General features: G+C 42.8%; 1 protein-coding gene across 6 annotated transcripts in view; it reads right to left on the bottom strand.

The window, feature by feature from the left end:
• MGLL (monoglyceride lipase) overlaps positions 1-20,058 on the bottom strand; it is a 133,203-nt gene that overhangs the window by 59,253 nt on the left and 53,892 nt on the right. For 4 of the 6 annotated variants that reach the window (XM_026093079.2, XM_064518982.1, XM_026093080.2 and 1 more), the window contains exon 3: positions 9,136-9,274. In XM_026093079.2, coding sequence (XP_025948864.2) covers positions 9,136-9,274 — 139 coding nt within the window. Of the gene's footprint in view, positions 1-9,135; positions 9,275-9,847; positions 10,668-10,693; positions 10,853-20,058 lie in introns of those variants that run through there. The other 2 variants (XM_026093082.2, XM_026093081.2) reach the window with 2 other exon arrangements.

The following is a 20,058-nucleotide window of genomic DNA, read 5'->3' as shown; positions in this document are numbered from 1 at the left end:
TAAACGAGCCTTGATGCTACATTTAGCTGTGCTGAGTGATACGACCATCTTCCATAAAGTTACAGGAAAACTCACACACAAAGAAGCAAACCTCTGATGGTCAGAAACCTTAAATTAAGCTTCAAAAGAGAAATGTAAACCTATGCCTAAGAATGACATAATGTTTCTACTTAATATGTAAAACTACTGATTTTAGGGAAAGGAGTAGTGTTTAACAAATTAACATTCCCCAAACATTGAAAGTGAAACTGAATATAAACAAAGTGAATCTGCTGACTGATTTTTTTTCAATTCCTCAGCTTGGAGAAATGTGACTAGTAAATAAATAGCATAAATAACAACAACAGCTGGATTTTGTACAACACTCCTCATTCACAAAACTCAAAATGCTTTACAGAGGGGGCAACTATTGTTACGGTAGAATCACTGACAGAAATGAATGGGGCCTCAAAAGGTCCTCTGCTCCGTGCCCCCATCCCAGGGAAAGATCAGCCTTTCCTCCCACCGCCAGGTAAACTAAAGTACAAGAGGTAAAAAGCCTTGTCCATGGCAAGACAGCATGCCAGTGGCAGGGACGGAAATGTAGTGTACGGTAAATCCTGACCCTACAGAAATCAGTGGGGGTTTAACAGTGGAGCCAAAATGCCACCACAGGTTCACTGAGTACCAGTCCTGTGCTACAAGCGCTGGGCCACAGCGCAACTGGAAAGGAAAAGTAAATTTTTTAAAAGCTTTCTATCCTAATGAACCTGTGTGTGGCTAGTAATATCAGAAAGATAATACGTGCATTTTCAGGACATGTTTTCAGATATTTAGCACTCTGTCCGGAGGGCCAGATGATGACCGAATGCTGATTGCTTGAATATCCTTTCAATGAAATGAGATTATGAATACTGCTCAGAATACAGTTTTTAATATTCCAAATATTGTACACTAGCTTTCACATAAGATTGAAAAAAAGAAGAAAAAGCTTAACCATTAAGTCAGCTAGATGTTATCTCTACAGCAGTTTAATTGCTTACTGCTTCCTCATCACTCCCCACTCCTTCAGCCTGGCAAATTAAGCCACTGCAGATTTGTGGAGTTTGACAGGTGAATTTGAAACGTCACTGAGGTAGTTTTGAATAATAAAGGTAAAAAAATACACTGCAAATAAGAAAAGTAAGCTTATCTTTCTAGCTGGTGAGCTAGCTAACCTACTGATACTTACAGCAAATTAAATTGTCCTTCTGTTCTAAAAAGGGCCGAGGATTTAAGCTTTTTTTCCCCACTCTGCAAGCGTCAAGTTTGATCAAGGAAGACAGAAAACATACAGAACAAGCCCTTTTTGACACAGATCAGGTAGATGCCTGAAAAAAGATCAGTAATCTTTCTTGTCTATCAACTCTATAGTAGTTTGTGCATTTTCTCCTTATCCATCCATATTCAATACTGGAACAAAAGATTACTATACTATTACCTCTGAATGTTTGGCTCTAGCCCAGTTGTCAATATTTTGCTTCCTTTTTTTTTGTTCTCTTTTCTTTATTCTAACGGATTGCTGCTGGGACAATTCTAGCTGAAAAGCAGAGAACAACTAATATATCACTAGGCAGATTTTTAAAATCTCTCTTTAAACAATGAGCACTCTTCAAATACCAAGCACTGGTTTCCTTCAGGAAACCTCAGAGAATAGCTTAGTTTCTCTAGCAACTTTCATACAGTGACTTCAGGCCCCTCTACAATGAACCCATTTCACCACTTGCCCGGATGATTATATCAATTTCTAGATGAGAAAACCAAAGCACAGACAAATTAAGGGTATGATTCTGTGAAACACTGGTCATTGTGTCACTGGCTAATGACTGTCTTGACCATGTTTCTTGCCTGTTCTCTTCTCCTCATTGACTTCTTTGTTCTGTTATGTGACACCAAGCTTTTTAGGTCTAGCAATCTGCCTTTGCCATCACTTTGATAGGATGGGAGGATTCAGAGGCTCCCATCATCAAGTGAGTGCCTGCCAAAACACAAATGAAGACAGATCCTGGCTGAAGAGTAAATGTCTATCACATAGAAGGGAAGTCCCTTTTATTCCAATGGAAGTAATCATGAAGTATGGTATTATTCAGTGTCTTGGGACACGGAAAACAGCTACATTTGTAGAAAATCCACCATGGTGACTGCTACAAGCAAAACCAATATTGAATCCTTTCGACCATAAATGTACTGCATCTGACTAGAAGAAACAAATATATTCGCATATAGAGCACACGCCAAGACCCACCCACCTTCCTGCTATTAGGTGTTTTGTGGAGAGCCTGTAGAAGTAGACTTGGAGGCAGGCAAATCTGACCAGAGTGCACTTTAGCCATCAGACTGCTTTCCACTGGGTGCTCCCCACCTATTCCCAAGGCCATACCTGTGGTACTACTGTCTCTCTGGACGGTGAGGCCTTCCTGACACCACTACTCAGTGACTCCACCAGGACCAGTTGCTTTAGAAGGTGTTTATGGACAGGACAAGCCTACAGTTGGTATTTGGCTTTATTGTACCAGTACCAGTATTTCTCTTCTCGTTAATATGAGTGAGATTTTATTGGTCTGCAAAAACAAACTCTAGGATGGATACAGTTTTAGTGATGTCAAAAAACTTTACCCTGGTAGTGGTAATTTACTTCCTATGGAGCAATAAGCCATATTGATATGGTGTAAGAATCTCCATACTGGTCAAGCAGGGGTAGGGATGTATAGATAAGAATATAACTTTGGGGGGGGTAGAATAGATGGGATGAGGGAGGGGATCTGCCCAGGTATAACTTACAGAATCTGATGGGTAGGATACAGCAGTCTCTCCTTGGTTACTTTAGGGTATGAAGAGTCAGCCATTTGCTATCAGGGTTGTGTCACATCTCTTGGATAAGGGACAACAGAAGGTTGTTAAACACTGATGGCTTCCGTTCAAGTGGAAGCACATTAGGACAATGGGGTGACCTAACTTAAGGAAGCCACTTCAGCCAAATGTGTCTGCAGGAAGAGGTCTTAGAACAATGGAATTTCCCCAGAAGAACAGAGAGGTCCGATGTTCGTGCTGGCTCCAAGAAGCACAAAACCATAGCAGCTTGAGGGGAACTTGCAAGGAAATACAGGCCAACTCCTCTGCAATGGGCGTCTGGAAAAATTGCCTTCTTCTAGTCAACACAACTATACCAGCCAGCTCTTGATGTGGACATACTTACAGTGATCTAAAAGAGTTGCTGGTCGGTCCCAGAGGAAGATCAAGAGCGAGTGAGTTCCAGTTGAGGCAAGGAACTGTGTGCAGCTGTTTTTATTATTTTGTCTAAACCTCTGTCTTTCTTGTGCTAGTGAAGGAAAGAACTCTTGCATCTGGAACCCTGACAATACCGATGTGTTTGTCAGCTTTGACTATTGTGTCACTCTGAAGAAATAATTATTTAGAGTGCTCCCAAGTTTGGTGATCTTAAGAAAATGTATGCAACAGAGTTTGAGAGGAAAGCCAGTGCGGGGCCTGCTCAGGTGAAAAAAAGCTGAGGGAGTAGGCAGGTGGGGAAGGCAGGGCTCTAACTGTTGAGTGTCCCGCTAGGGGAATTCCATCAGGCTCATGATACAAAGCCAGTACTGACCAGGCTTGTAATCCCGCTAGGAAATGAACTATTTGCATGAGAGAAGCAAGGTGTATTTAGCCTTCAGTTTCTGGCAGAATCAGGAGCAGAAACTCAGTCTTGCAACACAATCTCAAGAACGTTTGTCATCTTTTCTCATGTCTCCGCCACCACCTCTGCTATTCGCCAGGCAGAGTTCCCAGGAATTCATCTAGCTAGCGGCACTAACTAAGAATGATTCTGCTTCCTCTTCTATTGTCTCAGGGCCAGGACAAAATTTTACTACTTTGAGATTCACCACAGGGAACTGCTGAAGTCACCTTGTTCTCACACACCAACGTCCACAAAGCTGTACCGTCTTCATGGGAGAGTTGCACATCTGTGTTCAGATGCTGACCTGAACAGTGTAGGTATCTGAGCAAAAGGGGCAGTTTAATAACAATCGTTATTCACGAAGCAGCTTATTTGCTTTTTTCTTGGGTTCCATGGCAAAACAAAGGCAGATTTGTTTCTGTGGAACATTCTTGTGGGACTGAAAAAAAATTATCCTACTAATGAAAGCTGTTGGAAACATCTACAGCAAGAATCGAAGATGCTCTCCCATCTGTCAGAGTCCCTCTCATGTGAAGCTTGTTTGTTAATTTGCCCACCCTCCGGAAATGAAGAAGAAATGCCAAAAAGGATGCCCCATTCGCAATGAATAAAGCAGTCACATCGAGCAAAGAGAACACAAGGGAACTGAATTCATCCTAGGACTAAGTACGCTGATATAAGTCACTTGGCACCAGACAAATTTGGCCCTTGTGCATTTGTTTGAAGTTGACCTCATTAGTACAAACAAAAGTGTTGTTCCAGAGTGACACTGAATTAGAAATTCCTTTAAGGAGGCTACCTTGCTCAGCCACCTCTTCCAGCCGGACTACCACCTATTTAAAGAAGCCAAATGGAACATGAATGTATTTAACGCACCAGACAGCTATTTTTTTTTATTTCTAGAGACTAACACTGCACAGTATAATTAAAGCCATTGTAATTAGTGACATGGTTCCTTTTACTTTGATTTTGCTTCAGTTTATTTATTTATTTATTCATTCATTTTGGAAGGGTCTAAAAGTCATATTCAACTTTGTCATCTGCTCATGCTGGGAGCTGTGCTGTTTTTCTGGAAATGCCATAGAAATGCTGGTAACAAGGTGCCAAAATCAGCAAGCAATATTCAACAGTTTAAGGGCTGGTTCAAGTATAAAGGCAGTTTGTATTTCTGCACCACAGGCAATTCTGCAAAGTCCTTGGGGAAGAGAGAAATATATTTTCTTCTTATTGGATTGGTCTTTCAGTGCTAACAAGTCAGAATGAATAGCAGGCATTTTCCAGAGAGTAAAATCCGAATAAAATGTAAATAGAAAAGTGGGTGTTTTTTGTTTGTTTCGTTTTGTATTTTTAATCAGACATGGAACCAAAAGAATTCCTACAAGGACAGGGTATGCTCAAACAATTGCAACTGGGTTCATGATGTCTAAAGTTGAGCCAGCCCTTTTACTTCACATTAACAAGCAACCAGGAACACACATGTGGCCTGCTTGTGTGTCTCATCTTCAGGCAGCTTCTTCAGGCAGACTACTTCAATTGCTAGCAATCATGTAAGCGTACCTAGAGATCACTATGTGGAGAGACATGCAGGTATCAAGCTAGCTAGCCAGATTATTATTTCTGCTTGATGAGGAAGCTCACATTCAAAGACATTTGGGATCCACTTTTTCAAACGCATCCTCTAACTGCAAGTGTCCCAAGCTTTGAGTGTCCAACCTAGAGTAACTGATTTATACTTATTTACAGGGGAAGAGATGAACATAACTTTCTCTGTCTGAAGTCAATGGTGGCTGCAGGTTATCAGCACCTTTAAAAAACTAAGCTGGGTCAATAAATCTCAGAGGGCTTACTCAAGGTCACAGAGAGGGGCTAAAAGTGCCTATATCAAATTGTTTGTACTTATGTAAGCAGTGACGCTAACAACCGAAGCATCCAGAAAAGGCTAAGGGGACACAGAACAGAGAGGAAAACAAGGTCATCTCTGAACTTCTCCAGGCCCTTCTCCAGGCCTCAAAGGAAATGTCTTGACTTCTCCCTGCTTTCCTTCCTCTTCCTCGCCCCACCTCTATTCTTAGCGGCTTTGTCTGAGAGCTGGGAACAGAATATGGTCTCTTAGTTCCTCGCCTTCTATTACCTCATATTTTGACTCAGACCACTCGGAGTGGTGGCAGAGATTTTACCCTTGCATGGAGCTGTTGTTTTTGTTTATACTTTGAAGACTACTTTCCCATTAAGGTAGGATTTCCTCAGATACTTGGACATGGCATAGGCATGAGATCAATCTGTTTTGGTATCAGCGATTTAGTTCCTCCAAACAACATTAAAATGCACTGAACTTACTCTGCCTAGCCCAGATCTTAAGCTTTGCACTTACTAGAGAGCAGTCAGTGCCAAAGAGTTACCCGTTGTCATGCTCCATAAATCCTGCTATTGGCATGATACAAGAAAACGACACCAGAATATGCTGGTCCTCTCTCTATGCTGCATCAACAAGACCACTTAATTATGCCTTATGATGAAACTGGCTCAACAAGTTGGGCAGCTTGCAAGGCTGCTTGCTGGGGAAATTGCACCTGCACTGCTGTGAGCAGACAGCAATAGAGGACACCCCATCCCCAGCTCTCCTTTTGGGAGTGACCTCCTGCCCCAGAAAGAAGAAAGTGCAAAACACTCTCATCCTCCCTCCTTAGTCCCATTAATATCTACTCTATCTACCCCATCTAATCACTATGACATCTGAGTGCCTTTGTGTGTCAGCTTCCTGTGAAGTAATCACCTAAATCCCTCTTCAAAACAAAACAGACCCTGCGGAGGAACTCACAATAGGTGCCTTTCACTCGCACGACAACCTTGGCCTCAGTGGCACTTACAACAAAGCTTCCATATGTGCACCAGTATGGGCTGATCAGTCAGATCAACACCACACAGGATCAGAGCCTGGATATCTGTGAGCACTAAGCAAAAGATCCTTACAAAATTTCCCATCTTCCTGACAAATCGTTTTAAAAAAAGGCTACAGCACATTAGTCCACCACAGCCCTTATCCACCTTTGCGGGCCTGCTTGAGGAGATAAAAGAAAAGCACCAGTTCTGAAGGGCAATGTCTGTCAGTTGGCCCCAGTCTCAGAGTGTCTCGCCATTGTTTGCTGTTCAACCCCAGGCTAGTGCTACTTTTTAATTTTTCTTTTAGCAGATATCCTGTTTTTTCTCCCTAGGGAGAGATCAAGGATGATAAGTTCTATTCTAATAGGAGCCAAGTCAATGATAACCTTCGGACATCTGCAGTGAAAAGGTATTTCTATAGCCCTAGCTGGGATTAGATACATAATGGATCAATGAAAGATCCCGCCGTTTGACTATTTTAGCATCACTCATTAATGTTAAGATTTCAACCTGAATCAACAATTGAGTGAGAAGATCGAAAGAGTTGCCTTCAGTATTAGAAATAGAATAAATTGGTAACGGGCCTGTAAAAGTCCCCTGAGGTATCTCTCTCTCTCCCTCTATATATGTGTACCATTTTTGCTGAACATTTAAAATTAGATGAAAGTTGCTGAGCTTCTACATATGAAGCAGAAAAAGCTGAGCTACTTATGAAAAGTGAGAGGGGGAAAAAATGGATTTCTGATCTGCCTTTCTATCAAAGCACTTCAAGAGCATTCCTGAATGTAGAATCCAGGCCCTAACTTGTAATTCAGTTACTTACAATCTCTCTCATACATAACAATGCAAAAAGAGCTAATAATAAACAGTATGCCCACGCCTTCTACACAAATAGGCACACACAAACACACACACTTAGGAACCACTTGTAAATGAGCAACACTGATCCCATCTACTTTGTTGTCACAAAACTAGGGCAAATTCTCTTTCAATTAACTGCTTGGTGCCCAGAGCCCTGAAAAAAATTAACTATTGGGAGGACTTAGACACAAGTTTTAACTCTCAGTTCTTTATTATCCTTTCATTTCTTGATCAAAGACATATTCACTCACTACTAATTTGCTAAGAAATTAAAGATGAAAAGAGAGAGCAATTCAATAACTCAGTGAAGAACATTGTGGGCAGTTAATGATTAATTAGCATTATAATATGAGACAGGCTGGTTTCACAGCAGAAGCTTGTTTTGATACCAGTTTTTTTTCTGTAGAGGAAATCTTTAGGCTGGTGCAAGGACTATGCAAAATATCAATGCCAAAAAGTTTCTTCCCTGTTTCTGAAAGGCAGTAATTAGAAGTAACTAATAAATGCTCTGTGGACCAGGTGATCTTAAAGCAAGACGGATGTTCCAGAGCCCAGTCAACACAACTGACCTACAGTGGCCACCACCCTCCTCCTTGGGGATGATGTAGCAGTGAATAATGCTTAGCTGCTTGTCCATCTTGCAAATCACTTCCACAGTGTATGTCACTCACAAGGCTCTGTAGATTGGTTGGCAGGAAACCTGAAGCCAGGTAAATTGGACACATATCCATCTCTCAGCACACTTATAGGCTGATTTGGACATAGAAGGTTGTCTAACCTATCGGGTAGTCAAAGAAAAAGTTTAACTCTCAACTACTGCTTGAACAACTTTTTCCTAAAATGCTTCCTAGCTGTATAAAATCATCATAGCTTATTCTGTTGGCTTGCAGAAAAAGAAAACAATAAAACAACACCCAGATTTTTATAAAGTAGCTACTTATGCAGGAATATATGTCAAGCCACAGTCTTAAAACAGATATCGTTGGAAAGAAAAAAGATCATAAACGACTAAGGGAACATTGAGATAGCTTTCTATAGCAGATCATAATCAGCACATAATCAGCATAGAAATCCATTACAGGAAATGGGTTATTTAAATTATGAAAAAGGCATTTTTAAAATTTCTCTGTTTTCTTTGTGTTTATTACTGACTTCAGTTTTGAAATCACAGATAGTTTCCAGTGAAGGAGCTCCCTAAATCATTTACTAACTACAAATTTTAAAACATCCCCCCCCAAAATGCAGTCAAACTGAATCTTGCCTGTTGTCCCAAGATTTCTGCGATTACTGTTCAAACCAGATTAAGATGCTGTTTAAAGTGTTGACACTAAGAAAATTAAAAGGAGTAGCCATCACTAAGCCTGTATCTCATTGCTCTCTGATTCTCTGTGGTAATAGTTTGAAGATACTTATTACTGCTGATAGGCATCAGACACCTGTATGTACCACTCTGTAGCACTGCCAACCTGTCCAACTGTGCATAAAATGAAAGGTAACTCTGTGTTTCACATCAGTAGGGCCCACCTGAGTGAGTAAAGGTTTGGAGAATACACTCTTTACAGTAAGATCTTTCTCAAATGAAGGAAATGTCTTCTAAGCAGTTCTGTAAAGCTGTATGCACACACCCCTATAATGCCAGTCATGCCATAAATAATAATTACATGAACAGAGTCTTATAAAGAGTATTGCTTGAAAGTGCTCACCTGGGAGTTCCTGCTGGCTTCCAATACCTGCAGAAGAGATGCTGCCCATCAGCATTGATGATATGGGGCAGGTCCTTATATGGGATGTTTAGAGGACTCCGCTTTGGTGAACTTTCCTCTGGCATTCTGGAAGAATGACCTGCAAGGTGATGGAAGAAGCAAGACATACTATAAAAGAGATGAAGGCAGGATAGACGCTGATGGGTTCAGCAGCCAGAGACATTCAAGAAAGTCAATCAGTAAGGCAAGCACCACTGATGGAAGTCTCTCCTCCACATCCCAGCCAAAGAGCCCAAAAAATCTTTACTGCTCTAAAATCGAAGCCCAGCATTTTGTGATCAGAAAAGGCTCACATTTTGGGGGAGGGCATCAGAGGGGAGAAGGAGGGAAGATAAATCCACCATCACTACTTCATTACAGCTTTCTCTCCCCCACTTCTCCCATCTGTGTTTATTTTTCATCATTTTGTGAAACGGATCTTAAAAAGAATATTTTAGCTGCAATCAAGTGCAGATTGTGCAACAACCGCTACAGATATGAAAAGACAGCTGCATAAAAGATTTATCTCTGCCTTAACATCTCCAAAGAACAGCAAAGGGTACACAGCAGAGGTATCTGCCACTGTGTCATTATTATGATCTTCTCTGACATCTCAAACAGGAAGGTGGTGGTGGCGAGGAATGAAACATTTCCAGGAGAATTTGTAACAAACCTGTTTTCATCCTGTGCAAGGGCTTGCATTCTAGTAAGAAGCCGGCATCGCAAGTCAAATGCAAGCAGATAAGGCTTTTTGCATCTTGCTATGGAGATACACTAACACTCCACCAACCATGCAGCCCCCACAGGTCCCCGCTCAGTTGACGGCTGGTCCCTCCTGGCCAGCTCCGGTGCGCCGGGCGGCTGCGCTGGGCTTGCTGGAGCTCCTCTTCCCAGGCTCGATCGCTCTTCAAGGAAAGTCGCTTGGGTAATTCACCACTTCTTGTTCATTTCATCAGTTTTTCTCAAACAAATTGCGTGTGTGGGCTGAAGTGGCGGTGGTGGGAGGGGAGGCTGGGAGGGTGGGGGAGAGGGAGGGCTGACGAGTGGGAAAGCTGCAGTCCACTTTCCAGAAGCTGCTGCACACATCAAAGGCACCTTGAACACATGCAGCTGTAGCAGCCCAGAAAGTTGCTGCTGCTGCAGGTTGTTTGCAACTTTACTTCCTTCCCGTCACTTACTGCTCCAAGGCCACGGCGAAAGGGGGAAGTGGGGAGATCTTTTTTTCAGAGCGATCTCTGCTGCGAAGCCATCTCGTGTGCAAACACAACTTCACCAGCCTCTAGCTGCGAGACGGGGGAGCGGGAGGGAGGGGAGGAGGAGGGATTCAAGCACCAACGCGATCCCAGGTTGCAGGCAGGAGGGTGCTGATGCAAACCCCGCGCACGCATCCTCCTGCCGCGGCAAGGCAGAGCCTCCCCGCTTCCCCGAGGCGACCCAGAGCCGGGCGGCTCCGCCGCGCGCTGCCGCGGCTCGGGGCTGCTCCCGGGGGAGCCGGAGGCAGCGGCGAAAGGGAAGTTACCGGTGGCCGGGCGGCGCCGGGACGCGGTCGATGGCCCCCGCTCGGCTCCGCTCCGCTCCGCTCCGCTCCGCTCGCTGCCTGCCGCCGCGGCTCAGGGCTCCATCGCGCTGCCCGAGCGGCGCTGCCCGGCTGGCAGCAGCCCAGCAAGGCAGGCGCACTGGGGCCGGCGGCGGCGGGAGGGTGGAGCAGCGGGGCAGGGAGGGGAACGGCGCCGCGGCCGGTCCACGCTTCCCCTGGCGAGGCCGGGGGCCGGCGCGGCCCCCCCGGAGGCCACCGCGGTAACCGCCCCTCCGCGGGCGCGGGGCTGAGAGCGCCCGGGCGCCCCGAGGCGGCGGCGGGGCGGCGGGCAGCGCCGCGCACGGCTGGGAGCGTCCCGGCAGCGGCTGCCGCGGGCTGCCCAGGAGGAGCGAGGCACCAGCGCGGCGCGGCCGGAGGTGCCTTTCCGCAGCGGGGGCCCCGTCGGGGCCGCCCGGCCCCGCTCCGCGGCCGCGGCCACCTCCGCTCGCTGCCTCCGCGGCCTCCTCCCGCTGCGCGGGGGCCCCGCTCGCCGGCGCGGCCCCTGCGCCAGCTCCGCGCTGCAAACCAAAAGCCGCCGGAGCTGGCGACTGCGGAGCGCGGCAGCGGCGCAGACGGCCGAGGTGGACACCCGACGGCCGGGCAGCGCGCAGGGCGGCCGCGCCGTGCCGAGAAGGCGGCGTCCCTCGTCCGAGCCTCTCCCTGTAGCGCCCGACTCGCAACCCCGCTGCCCGGGCGCAGAGGTGCAGCTCCCCAGGCTCTGAAGCCACACCAGAAAGATGCAGTCTTTGAGATAGGGGTTCGGAGGAGCACCCAAGGACCTCGTTTTGCACTCTCGTTCATGCTGTAAAAAGGCAATTTATAGTATATAATTTATACAGATATACAACCTAACAGTGCACATACTCATCATAGCTCTGATACAATACCTACATTGTTACTGTATAATTTTGAATATATTTTACCGTATGTGTTATTTGCTTATGAAAATTGTCACAGCAAGGTTCCCCTGAAGTTAAAATACCTTTCCAGCTTTAAAGGATCCAGACACTGAACTTGGTCTTTTAATTCTGGTAAATGCTTAGCATTTATTGAGTACTTTAAAGTACTGCCTATACCAAGAGCACAGATTCAGGCCTTTTATGTTTCATCCTGATAATAGTATAAACTTTACTTTTTAGATGCCTACATATGCACCAAGGTCTCAGGCTTTTTAAGGAAAGGCACCTATTAACAGTGATTTTTAAAACTAGGCAACGGCCCAATAAGTCCCAACCTGGGAACAAAGGATGAGGAAAGGAAAGAAATATATGATAATAACAATAACAATAAATGCATAACCTCTGAGATGACCCATATAAAAAAGGAAATCAAAAGCAGATCTTTCCCCCTTTTAGTGTCATTTATATTAAATGCCTTAGAGGGATTTTAGTTATAAACTGCAAAAGCAAGATTACATATTCCCATAACTGTGCTTGTTCGGAAAAAAAAAAAAAACATTTATGGCTCTTCATAACAAGCAAGATTTAGGTCAGATGGGGTCTTAAACAGAGCCCTGGGAGCTGCACTTGAAGGTGTATGATTTGCTGGGCCAGCTACTGTCTAAACACTGATGGGTGGTATTAAAGAGCTATCATAGGCCAGCTCCAGAGCTTGGAGAAGTAAAGGCATGTATATTTATTGAAAGGATATAGATCAGATAATAACTGGATTAAAAGAATGAAAGAGAGAAAGAAACCCCCTTCCCCTGCTCACATAGTTTATCTGCTGGGAACACTGCTACTTCCCTACAGTGGTCTGTGACCTGCCAGGAGCAGGCACCTCTCCTGCTACGGGCTGGGAAGAGCCGAGTTCCCAGGGCCACAGCTAGAGCAGGGGGAGACGAGGAAAACTCTCCTTCTAAAATCCAGGATAAAAATAGCTTCTCAAAGAAAGTGACCTTTGCTGGGATACGAGGGCAAGATCCTGTCTTGAGAGACTGCCCTGGTCAGCCTGGACATACGATTCCCCTGATATCCAGTTAAAGTCGGTGCGGTGAACATGCGAGTCAGCAGCCCTGCGGTCCAACCCGCACGCTGCGCCAGGCCCAGAGTCTCACCAGGGCACATGGAGGGGGAGCCCTCCTTCCCTGCTCCCCAGCTCTCCCAGGGCCCCCAGGGATTTGGGACATTGCCCCCCCAACACACACATCTTGTAATTATTATTTCTTACAGAAAAGAATGAAAATCAAGTGACTAGCTACCTGATATTTTTATGGAGCTTAAGTCGTGAATGAAAAGCCACTTGAGAAAACTGTGTGGATTGGGACTGGATGCACCTAGCCGGTACCAAAACAGCATATAGCTTTAGCAGAGCAATTACTGCATGCTAGTCTCTCATTGCGAAATCAAAGGGATGTCTGAGCATGCAGTATTTATGAGACTGTAACATCTTCTCTTTTCTCTGTGGAGTGAAACACATTTTGGAAATACAGTTTAAGCTAAATCAACTTCTTAATAAAGAACAGAAATACACTTTACACTAACTCAGTAATCGCTTAAGCCTTGTTGGGAAAGGTATTTGTTTATTAAAGACTAAACCCTGCTTAGTTTAAGCATCTCCACTGACTCCTAAGGTACCCATAGGAGTATGGAGAAAAGGACTTAGCCCTCGAACAAGGCAAATTTTAGGAAAAGAATCAATTTCTCAGATGACAAAGAAAATACATATAATGAAAAGCTGTTATCACAGCAAGGGGGAAAAGAGAACAGGCTAGAGATAAGAGAAAGGAGAGAGCAGGAGGGATGGAAGAGAGCATGGCGGGCTGGAGAGTAATTCCGATGGCAGGGTAAGGGAATGAGACACGATTTTCTTTGCCATTAGACTTTTGTTCGCAAAATGTATTTTTAATGGATCATATCCTGTTGGCATGCAGAGGTGAATAGATTTCATGAGATCCTTCTGCTCCAGCTGACAGTATCATGCCCCTAAATTGCGAAGGAGTACTTTCAGTTGAGAAGTGGATTTGATGGGGTGTGTATGCTAAGCCATTTGTGATTCTTCTCGCTAGGACCATGAAAAGAACTTTTGGCGATGATGATGAGGAAAAAATAATAGAGAAGGAGGAAGCAAAAAGAAAATATCTAAGAAGTATGTGGTTATAAAAAAATCAGCTCCAAGAGAAACATGCTTTAAGTTACAGTAGGCAGGGAGCAGCTGGAGAGAGAACAGATAGAGTAAGGCAATAGAGCACATGGGAAACAATGAGAGATGAAGCATGAAGAATTAAAATCAAGTGAAAAGCAAAGAAGCCAATGTCACTACCGCAGTCAATTTAGTGTCATTATTTTGGTTTTGCTCCTCTCTTTGGCTATTTTTGTATTCATCCCTAGCCACAGTCCAGTCACTCAGCTTTACTTTTTTGTGTAATTTGCCTTTGCTTGCCTGTTGGTATTACTGAATAAGACATGTATAGTGAAGAGATAGGAGTGGGGGCTGGGATTAACTGCTTTTGTTTCCCCCTAAAATATCTATTTTAATGCCTTCTAGACAAAAAATAAACATGGTGTCAGGCAAACTGATTTGAGGAAGAAAATGGTAAAGAACAGTGTTTTATTGATGAAGTTAAGCTAACAATATCAGGAGAAATTATAACTAGCTTGGCACTGGTTTGCAGTTCTGCCATCTCATGCACCTCTTCGCAAATTAGTGCCAAGTGGAAGGGAGAAAGGTCGAAGGGTTAGAGCAGGGCTCTCAGGATCACAGAACCTGTTTGCAGGCTTCCACTGATTTGCTGCCTGTCAGTAATTATTTTTTCTATTTTTGCTCTCCCTAATCACAGTGGGAATAGAATTATTAGATTAACATGCAAGTGCTTTAATACCTCTAGATGCAAACTACAGTCAAGCAACAAAGTATTTTTATTATGTAAATGAAAATAATTAGTGTTAAAAATACTCCTTTTTTTGTAGGCAATAACAATTCTGCAAATCCTGCTGTCATTAGAAGTCACTTATAGAGCTGTGACTACAACATTAGCTATATGAGTAAAGTGACTAGTATCTTGTCTGTGCTCCCTATTTAACAGGACCAAAAATACACACTTAAAAGTATGCTGTTTGAATATATGTTTCAGTCCTTTAAACTGATGTATAAAAGATAGCCCATCCTACATAATTGCTAATCTGAGAGTTGGTTGTTTTTAATTACAGAAGAAACACACATTTTTGTTTGGGTGTTTGTTTGGGCTTTTTTATTCATAAAAAACCTAGACCATTGGTACCAGATTCTGAGGCATTCTTAGCATTAAAAAATACAAAAGCTATCCTCCAAAGGTAGGAAATTCAAAACCAAAGCCTAAAACTCTGTTTTTGCCTAAAGTTTTCCCTGGGGGGACGGGGAGGGGGGGGGAGTTGATACAGTTATTCTGACAACACTCTTGCAGAATAAATACGAGGCATTTTAAATTCTGGAATTTTGTAACCTTAGCAGTGTCCCACAGAGAGAGATGATCCACACTAGATACTACAGAAAATAGCACTCTGGTCAATTTTTTCAGGTGCACAGGTCTCTGGTTTTTAGAAATTGCAGTAGGTATTGCAATCCTCAGGCACTAGAGGGCACAGCAATAGCTTCTCTGTGCCCTTGGCGTATGTGGACATGATAATCCTACCAAATTCCCCTTCCTCATGAATTTTTTTAAAATTATTTTCATCGAATTCCCCTTTATCATGAGAAGGCTTTCTTTAAGTGTATATCCCTTTTTATATCTGTGGCCAGTGCTGGTTTCTAAACAGAAGTTTCCTGTGATGAAGTCCATTTTCCCACTGGATTCACTTACGTCATGAGAATAAACTTCAGGGTTTTACACCCTAGACAAGCACATTGCTATAACATTTGAAGGGAAATCCCATCCCTGTCCTTATGAGGACAGGCAGATTAATGAGTCTGTTATGGGACGGCATTTCCTATTTACTGTGATATGACTGCATATAGCCATATTTGATAAAATTTAGCCACCTCCGTAGAAATAGCATTTTCATAGGAGAAAATGTAACCAGAGGATGCCTTAAAGAAAAAGGTTCTAAACTTTGAATTTAAAAATGCTGAAAAATCAGAAATAAGATAACAGTATCAATTTTCTCTCCATGGAATTATAGTCTCAATTCTGAGAAGTACCTGACCGTTCCTTTTCTCATTTTTATTACTGAGGATAACTGCATTACCTACTTTACAAACCCAGCATAATTGTGGCAGGATTAAATATTACAGCAAAGAGACCCAGCTATTCTGCGGCGGGTAGAGTGGTGCTCTGCTTGCTTTACTGTGGTAGCCAAACTGGAAGCAGTGACTGGAGAAGAGTTATTATTGTGCTGCCTGGTTTTCTTGCTGCTTCGCAATTGACAAAGCATCATTTATCATGCTTTGCATTCCAATTTTTCTTTGCATGTTTTCCAGCTCATCATAACATAATTATGTTTCTGTTTCTTCCAGCCAGGGGCCGATACTTTCTTTTACTAAGACAACAGCTGCACTGCACAACCTTGATGAATCCCCATAAGGGTAAAATGTGTCTGTGGCGCTTGTTTCTGCCTTGGCAACCCAAATGTTCAAGATCTTTTTTTTGACAAATGCTGTTCTCAAATGCACCCAACCCTGATGCTTTCACAGCATTTCTCAAAATGAGGTTTTACATTGTGATTTAGACTTGAAATATTAAGCATGTCAGCTGGTTTGTAATTTTTAAGGCTTCTTTTGTAACATTTCTTTTTATAATGTTTATAGGTTCATAAATACTGAGATGGAGTTTTAAGAGGACCATAATTACTGATATAGAATTTATTTTTTGAATCAAATTGATTTTATGTGTGAAAATCAGGACAATCTAGAGGTATGCTTTATGCTCCTAAAAGGCATCTTAAGGGAGATTTAGTGGTAGAGGTAAATTATTTCTTTACTTGGTCTCAGTTTCTCCAGCTGCACTGTAAGGTAAAGGTAATTGCACCAACCTGTTCTATGAAGTGCTTTAACAGCTACTGATGGAAAGTGTCATAAAAGACACCTCGTATTTTTATTGTTATTTATTGAAATATTTCCTTTAATTCTTATTTTATCTCAGATTTCAAAGTACTTTAAAAGGAAGGATAATATTTTTATTTTACAGGGGAGAAACTAGGGCAGAGAAAAGTAGGGCTCAATACTGGAGGCAAGCTCAGGGCAAAATTCATTCTTAATGGCTCCTGATTTTGTTTACCCAATTATACAATTACTAATTCCTATCTCATCTCAAAATCTATCCATCAGTGCACTGTGAACAGCTCAAGCAGTAACTCTTGCAGTCATTACAGAGTCCCCAGCACTTCTGCAAGTACAGCGAGTATTGTGTCATACATAAACAAAAACATAGCTTGGTTAACTGCCTTCTGCAGGGCAAAAGATACCCTACAGTTTTGCTTTCCATGCTAATCTGTTGGGTGTTCTTACTGCTGCCACTATCATTTTAAGATTGGTTACGTTTCAGGGGTAAAAATTAAAACAGTTCTGTACACAGAGGCAAGAGTTCTAACTTGTAAGATTAATCCTATTTACATTTATGTATGCAGTCATCTAAGGATACTGTGTGATCTTCGAGCATGAAAGCGTATGTAGCAATGTTTTAGTTCTTGTCCATCATATTGATTACTGACATAACTGGCTGAAAGGCTCTTTGATATTGATGGAAACTGTACCTGCTTAAACAGGGTTAAATTCATCTTCCACCCATGGATTGCAATAAAGTTACTAGCAATTCTGCTATTGCTAGAAAAGGTAGCAGGCTTGTTGCTTTGGATGTACAATGAATGTATGGATCACTAGAAGAGCTATGTATCTAGCTTTGTGCTGTTTCTTTCTTATAGCCCTATGGAAAATTCTGGCTATTGGAAATCTGCTCAGATACCTTTTAGCTTTTTGTCATTTATCTTTGGTTTCTTTACCCAGTCCACTCACACATGTTCAATGTACGGCTATGTAAGACATGCATTTTCTTTCTGATTCATGTACAGTAATTACTTCCTAACATCTGCATAACAGATTTTGTAGGAAAAGTAACTTTGCAAATATTTTAAAAAATTAATCTATGAAATCTTTGAAATCTCTATTACTGGGTTTTGTTATCCACGGCTGACTGGATCCATTCCCAGCCAGGAAACTGGTTCAGCAAAACAGCTGCATTAGTTATTTAACTGGAGGCCTGATCCTACTTTTGCTCACACTGATGTAAATCAGGAGAGGTTCTAGAGAAAGTAAAGAAGATCCAGGTGAAATGCATACCTCAGAGTACTCTCTAATATATATACTGTGTTAGCACCAACTGGCTAACAAAATTGGGGTCCAGTTGTGCTCAGTGTTGTACCTTAGTACCACGAATTCACATGTGACTTACTTTGTAGTAAGCGCTACATTCAGTACTGTTTGTATCTGGTTCAAACTTGTTCCTTCTTACTTATTTATTTTTTACAGTATTTATGATATACTATTTATAACAATTGATAGCTTCTAATGCACAAAAACACACTCACTGGTTTTCCTATGCTGAATTAATGCATGTGATAATGAACGCAGATATGCACGTGGAGAAAAGGGATGTTAAATGAGGAACATTACAGGGAAAAAGAGGACAGAGCACCCATGGGAGCCTGAAGTCTTTCATATATAAGACGACAATATTCTGTCCTAAGACAACAAAGGATTGCTACCACAGCCTCATGTGCTTTAGAGATGGACATCTTCAGACCTCAAGGCCTTTAACACTCTTATTTGACTTTACTTGTAAATTAGCAGCATGGGCTGGTAATAACATCAAAAGTTGCAGTATCTAGGAGTACAAGCCCCCACTCTCAGCCTGTTTTCCCCAACATGAGATATTTATCATATCTTGACTATAGTCTTTGATTCTCTTGTAGCAGAGGTATCTGTGCTTTTGTCTGTGCTTTGGAGTCACAAGTATCTGCAGTTGCTGCAGGCTGATGCACGCCAGTACAGATTCCTGTTATAGACCTACAGGTTGGGGTCCTTGAACTCCTACACACAGGAATCTTCAAATTCACAGTAGTATGCTTTGATATCAGCATCCATGTTCATTATTTTTGCTTGCTGACTTTTCCTAATATGTTGCTGGATCTTCTCTGAGTTGCAATGGTTTTTTATTACAGAAGTCTAAGGTTTGGAGATATTACCCTGTTGGGCAGAAGAGAAGGCATCTCCTGTATGTAGATACTCAGCTGCATGTAACTCCATCATGCCCAGACCTTAGGGAGGTTTTTAGGAAGAAGATTGCAGAGGGAAGGCTGCAACATTTATTACCTGAGCTTACAAAAAGAAAGCACAAAGCAGTTCTGTCCCTCCTGCCTTGTGCAAGGTACATGAGACATGCTGAGCAATGCATGTGTGGCTCAGTGTCAGCCAGACACCTGTGCCTAGGGCCTCAGCTCCTGGAGTCATGTAATTACAGCAGAATCTATGCTTTAGTAAAAACAAGGATAAGCTTCTAGCTTTTGATGCTGTGGGGCTAAGCCTGAAATGAGACAGAAAGGAAACCAATCCAGCAATGTCTGCCTGAGTCCAAAACCTCCCTTTGCAGTCCAGTTCAGACATGTACCCCATACGGCACCCTGACAGTCCAGGTCTCTGCCATCAAGCTCAACTGCTTCCACCTCTGCCCCCAGTTTCTGAGGTTCTTCAGTGATATGTGCTGCAACAAACATGGAATTCTGGGTCAACCTCACTAACTTCAGAAAGGTAGGTTTCTGCTGATTTGAAATCTGTGAGCATGAATGATTCATTCAGCACAGTACCCCTTGGCCATTCATATCTATATGATGATCAAATATATTTTTAATTATCAGTCTGAGGTAATTTTTTTTACTAGACAATACCCAACTGTATTGTAAGAGCTGTTGGGAGAGAGCCAGAGAATTTGGCAGCAAGATATAGAACATTTGGACTTTCAACACTTAAGAACATATGGAAAGAGGTTTGGAATGCTGCCACATGAGGGGTAACTTGGGAGATGTTGCGTTTCTTCATCCCTTTTTTGTGGACATAAGTAGAAGTGATTTTACTTTTTTGAAGGGTCCTAATTCCCGCTCATTTTCCATGATACCCTGCTGCTCTGGAATAAACCACTATGTTCAGTAGATTTGAGCAAAAGTAAGTTGGATGCTTATGGGGACCTACAGATGGGTAATTCAAATGGTGGCAGTATTGCAAATCTTTCCAGATTTTTACCTCCTAATTCACAAGATCCCTCTCAGGTGAACTCATAAAGATACAGTCCGGCAACTCTGACCATGGGATGAAAGAGGTTGTATGGTGCCAGGCCTGAGCCAGGA

This window comes from Dromaius novaehollandiae, chromosome 12, assembly GCF_036370855.1.
Source record: "Dromaius novaehollandiae isolate bDroNov1 chromosome 12, bDroNov1.hap1, whole genome shotgun sequence".
Classification (NCBI taxonomy): domain Eukaryota; kingdom Metazoa; phylum Chordata; class Aves; order Casuariiformes; family Dromaiidae; genus Dromaius; species Dromaius novaehollandiae.
This window is presented reverse-complemented; position numbering and strand designations above follow the sequence as displayed.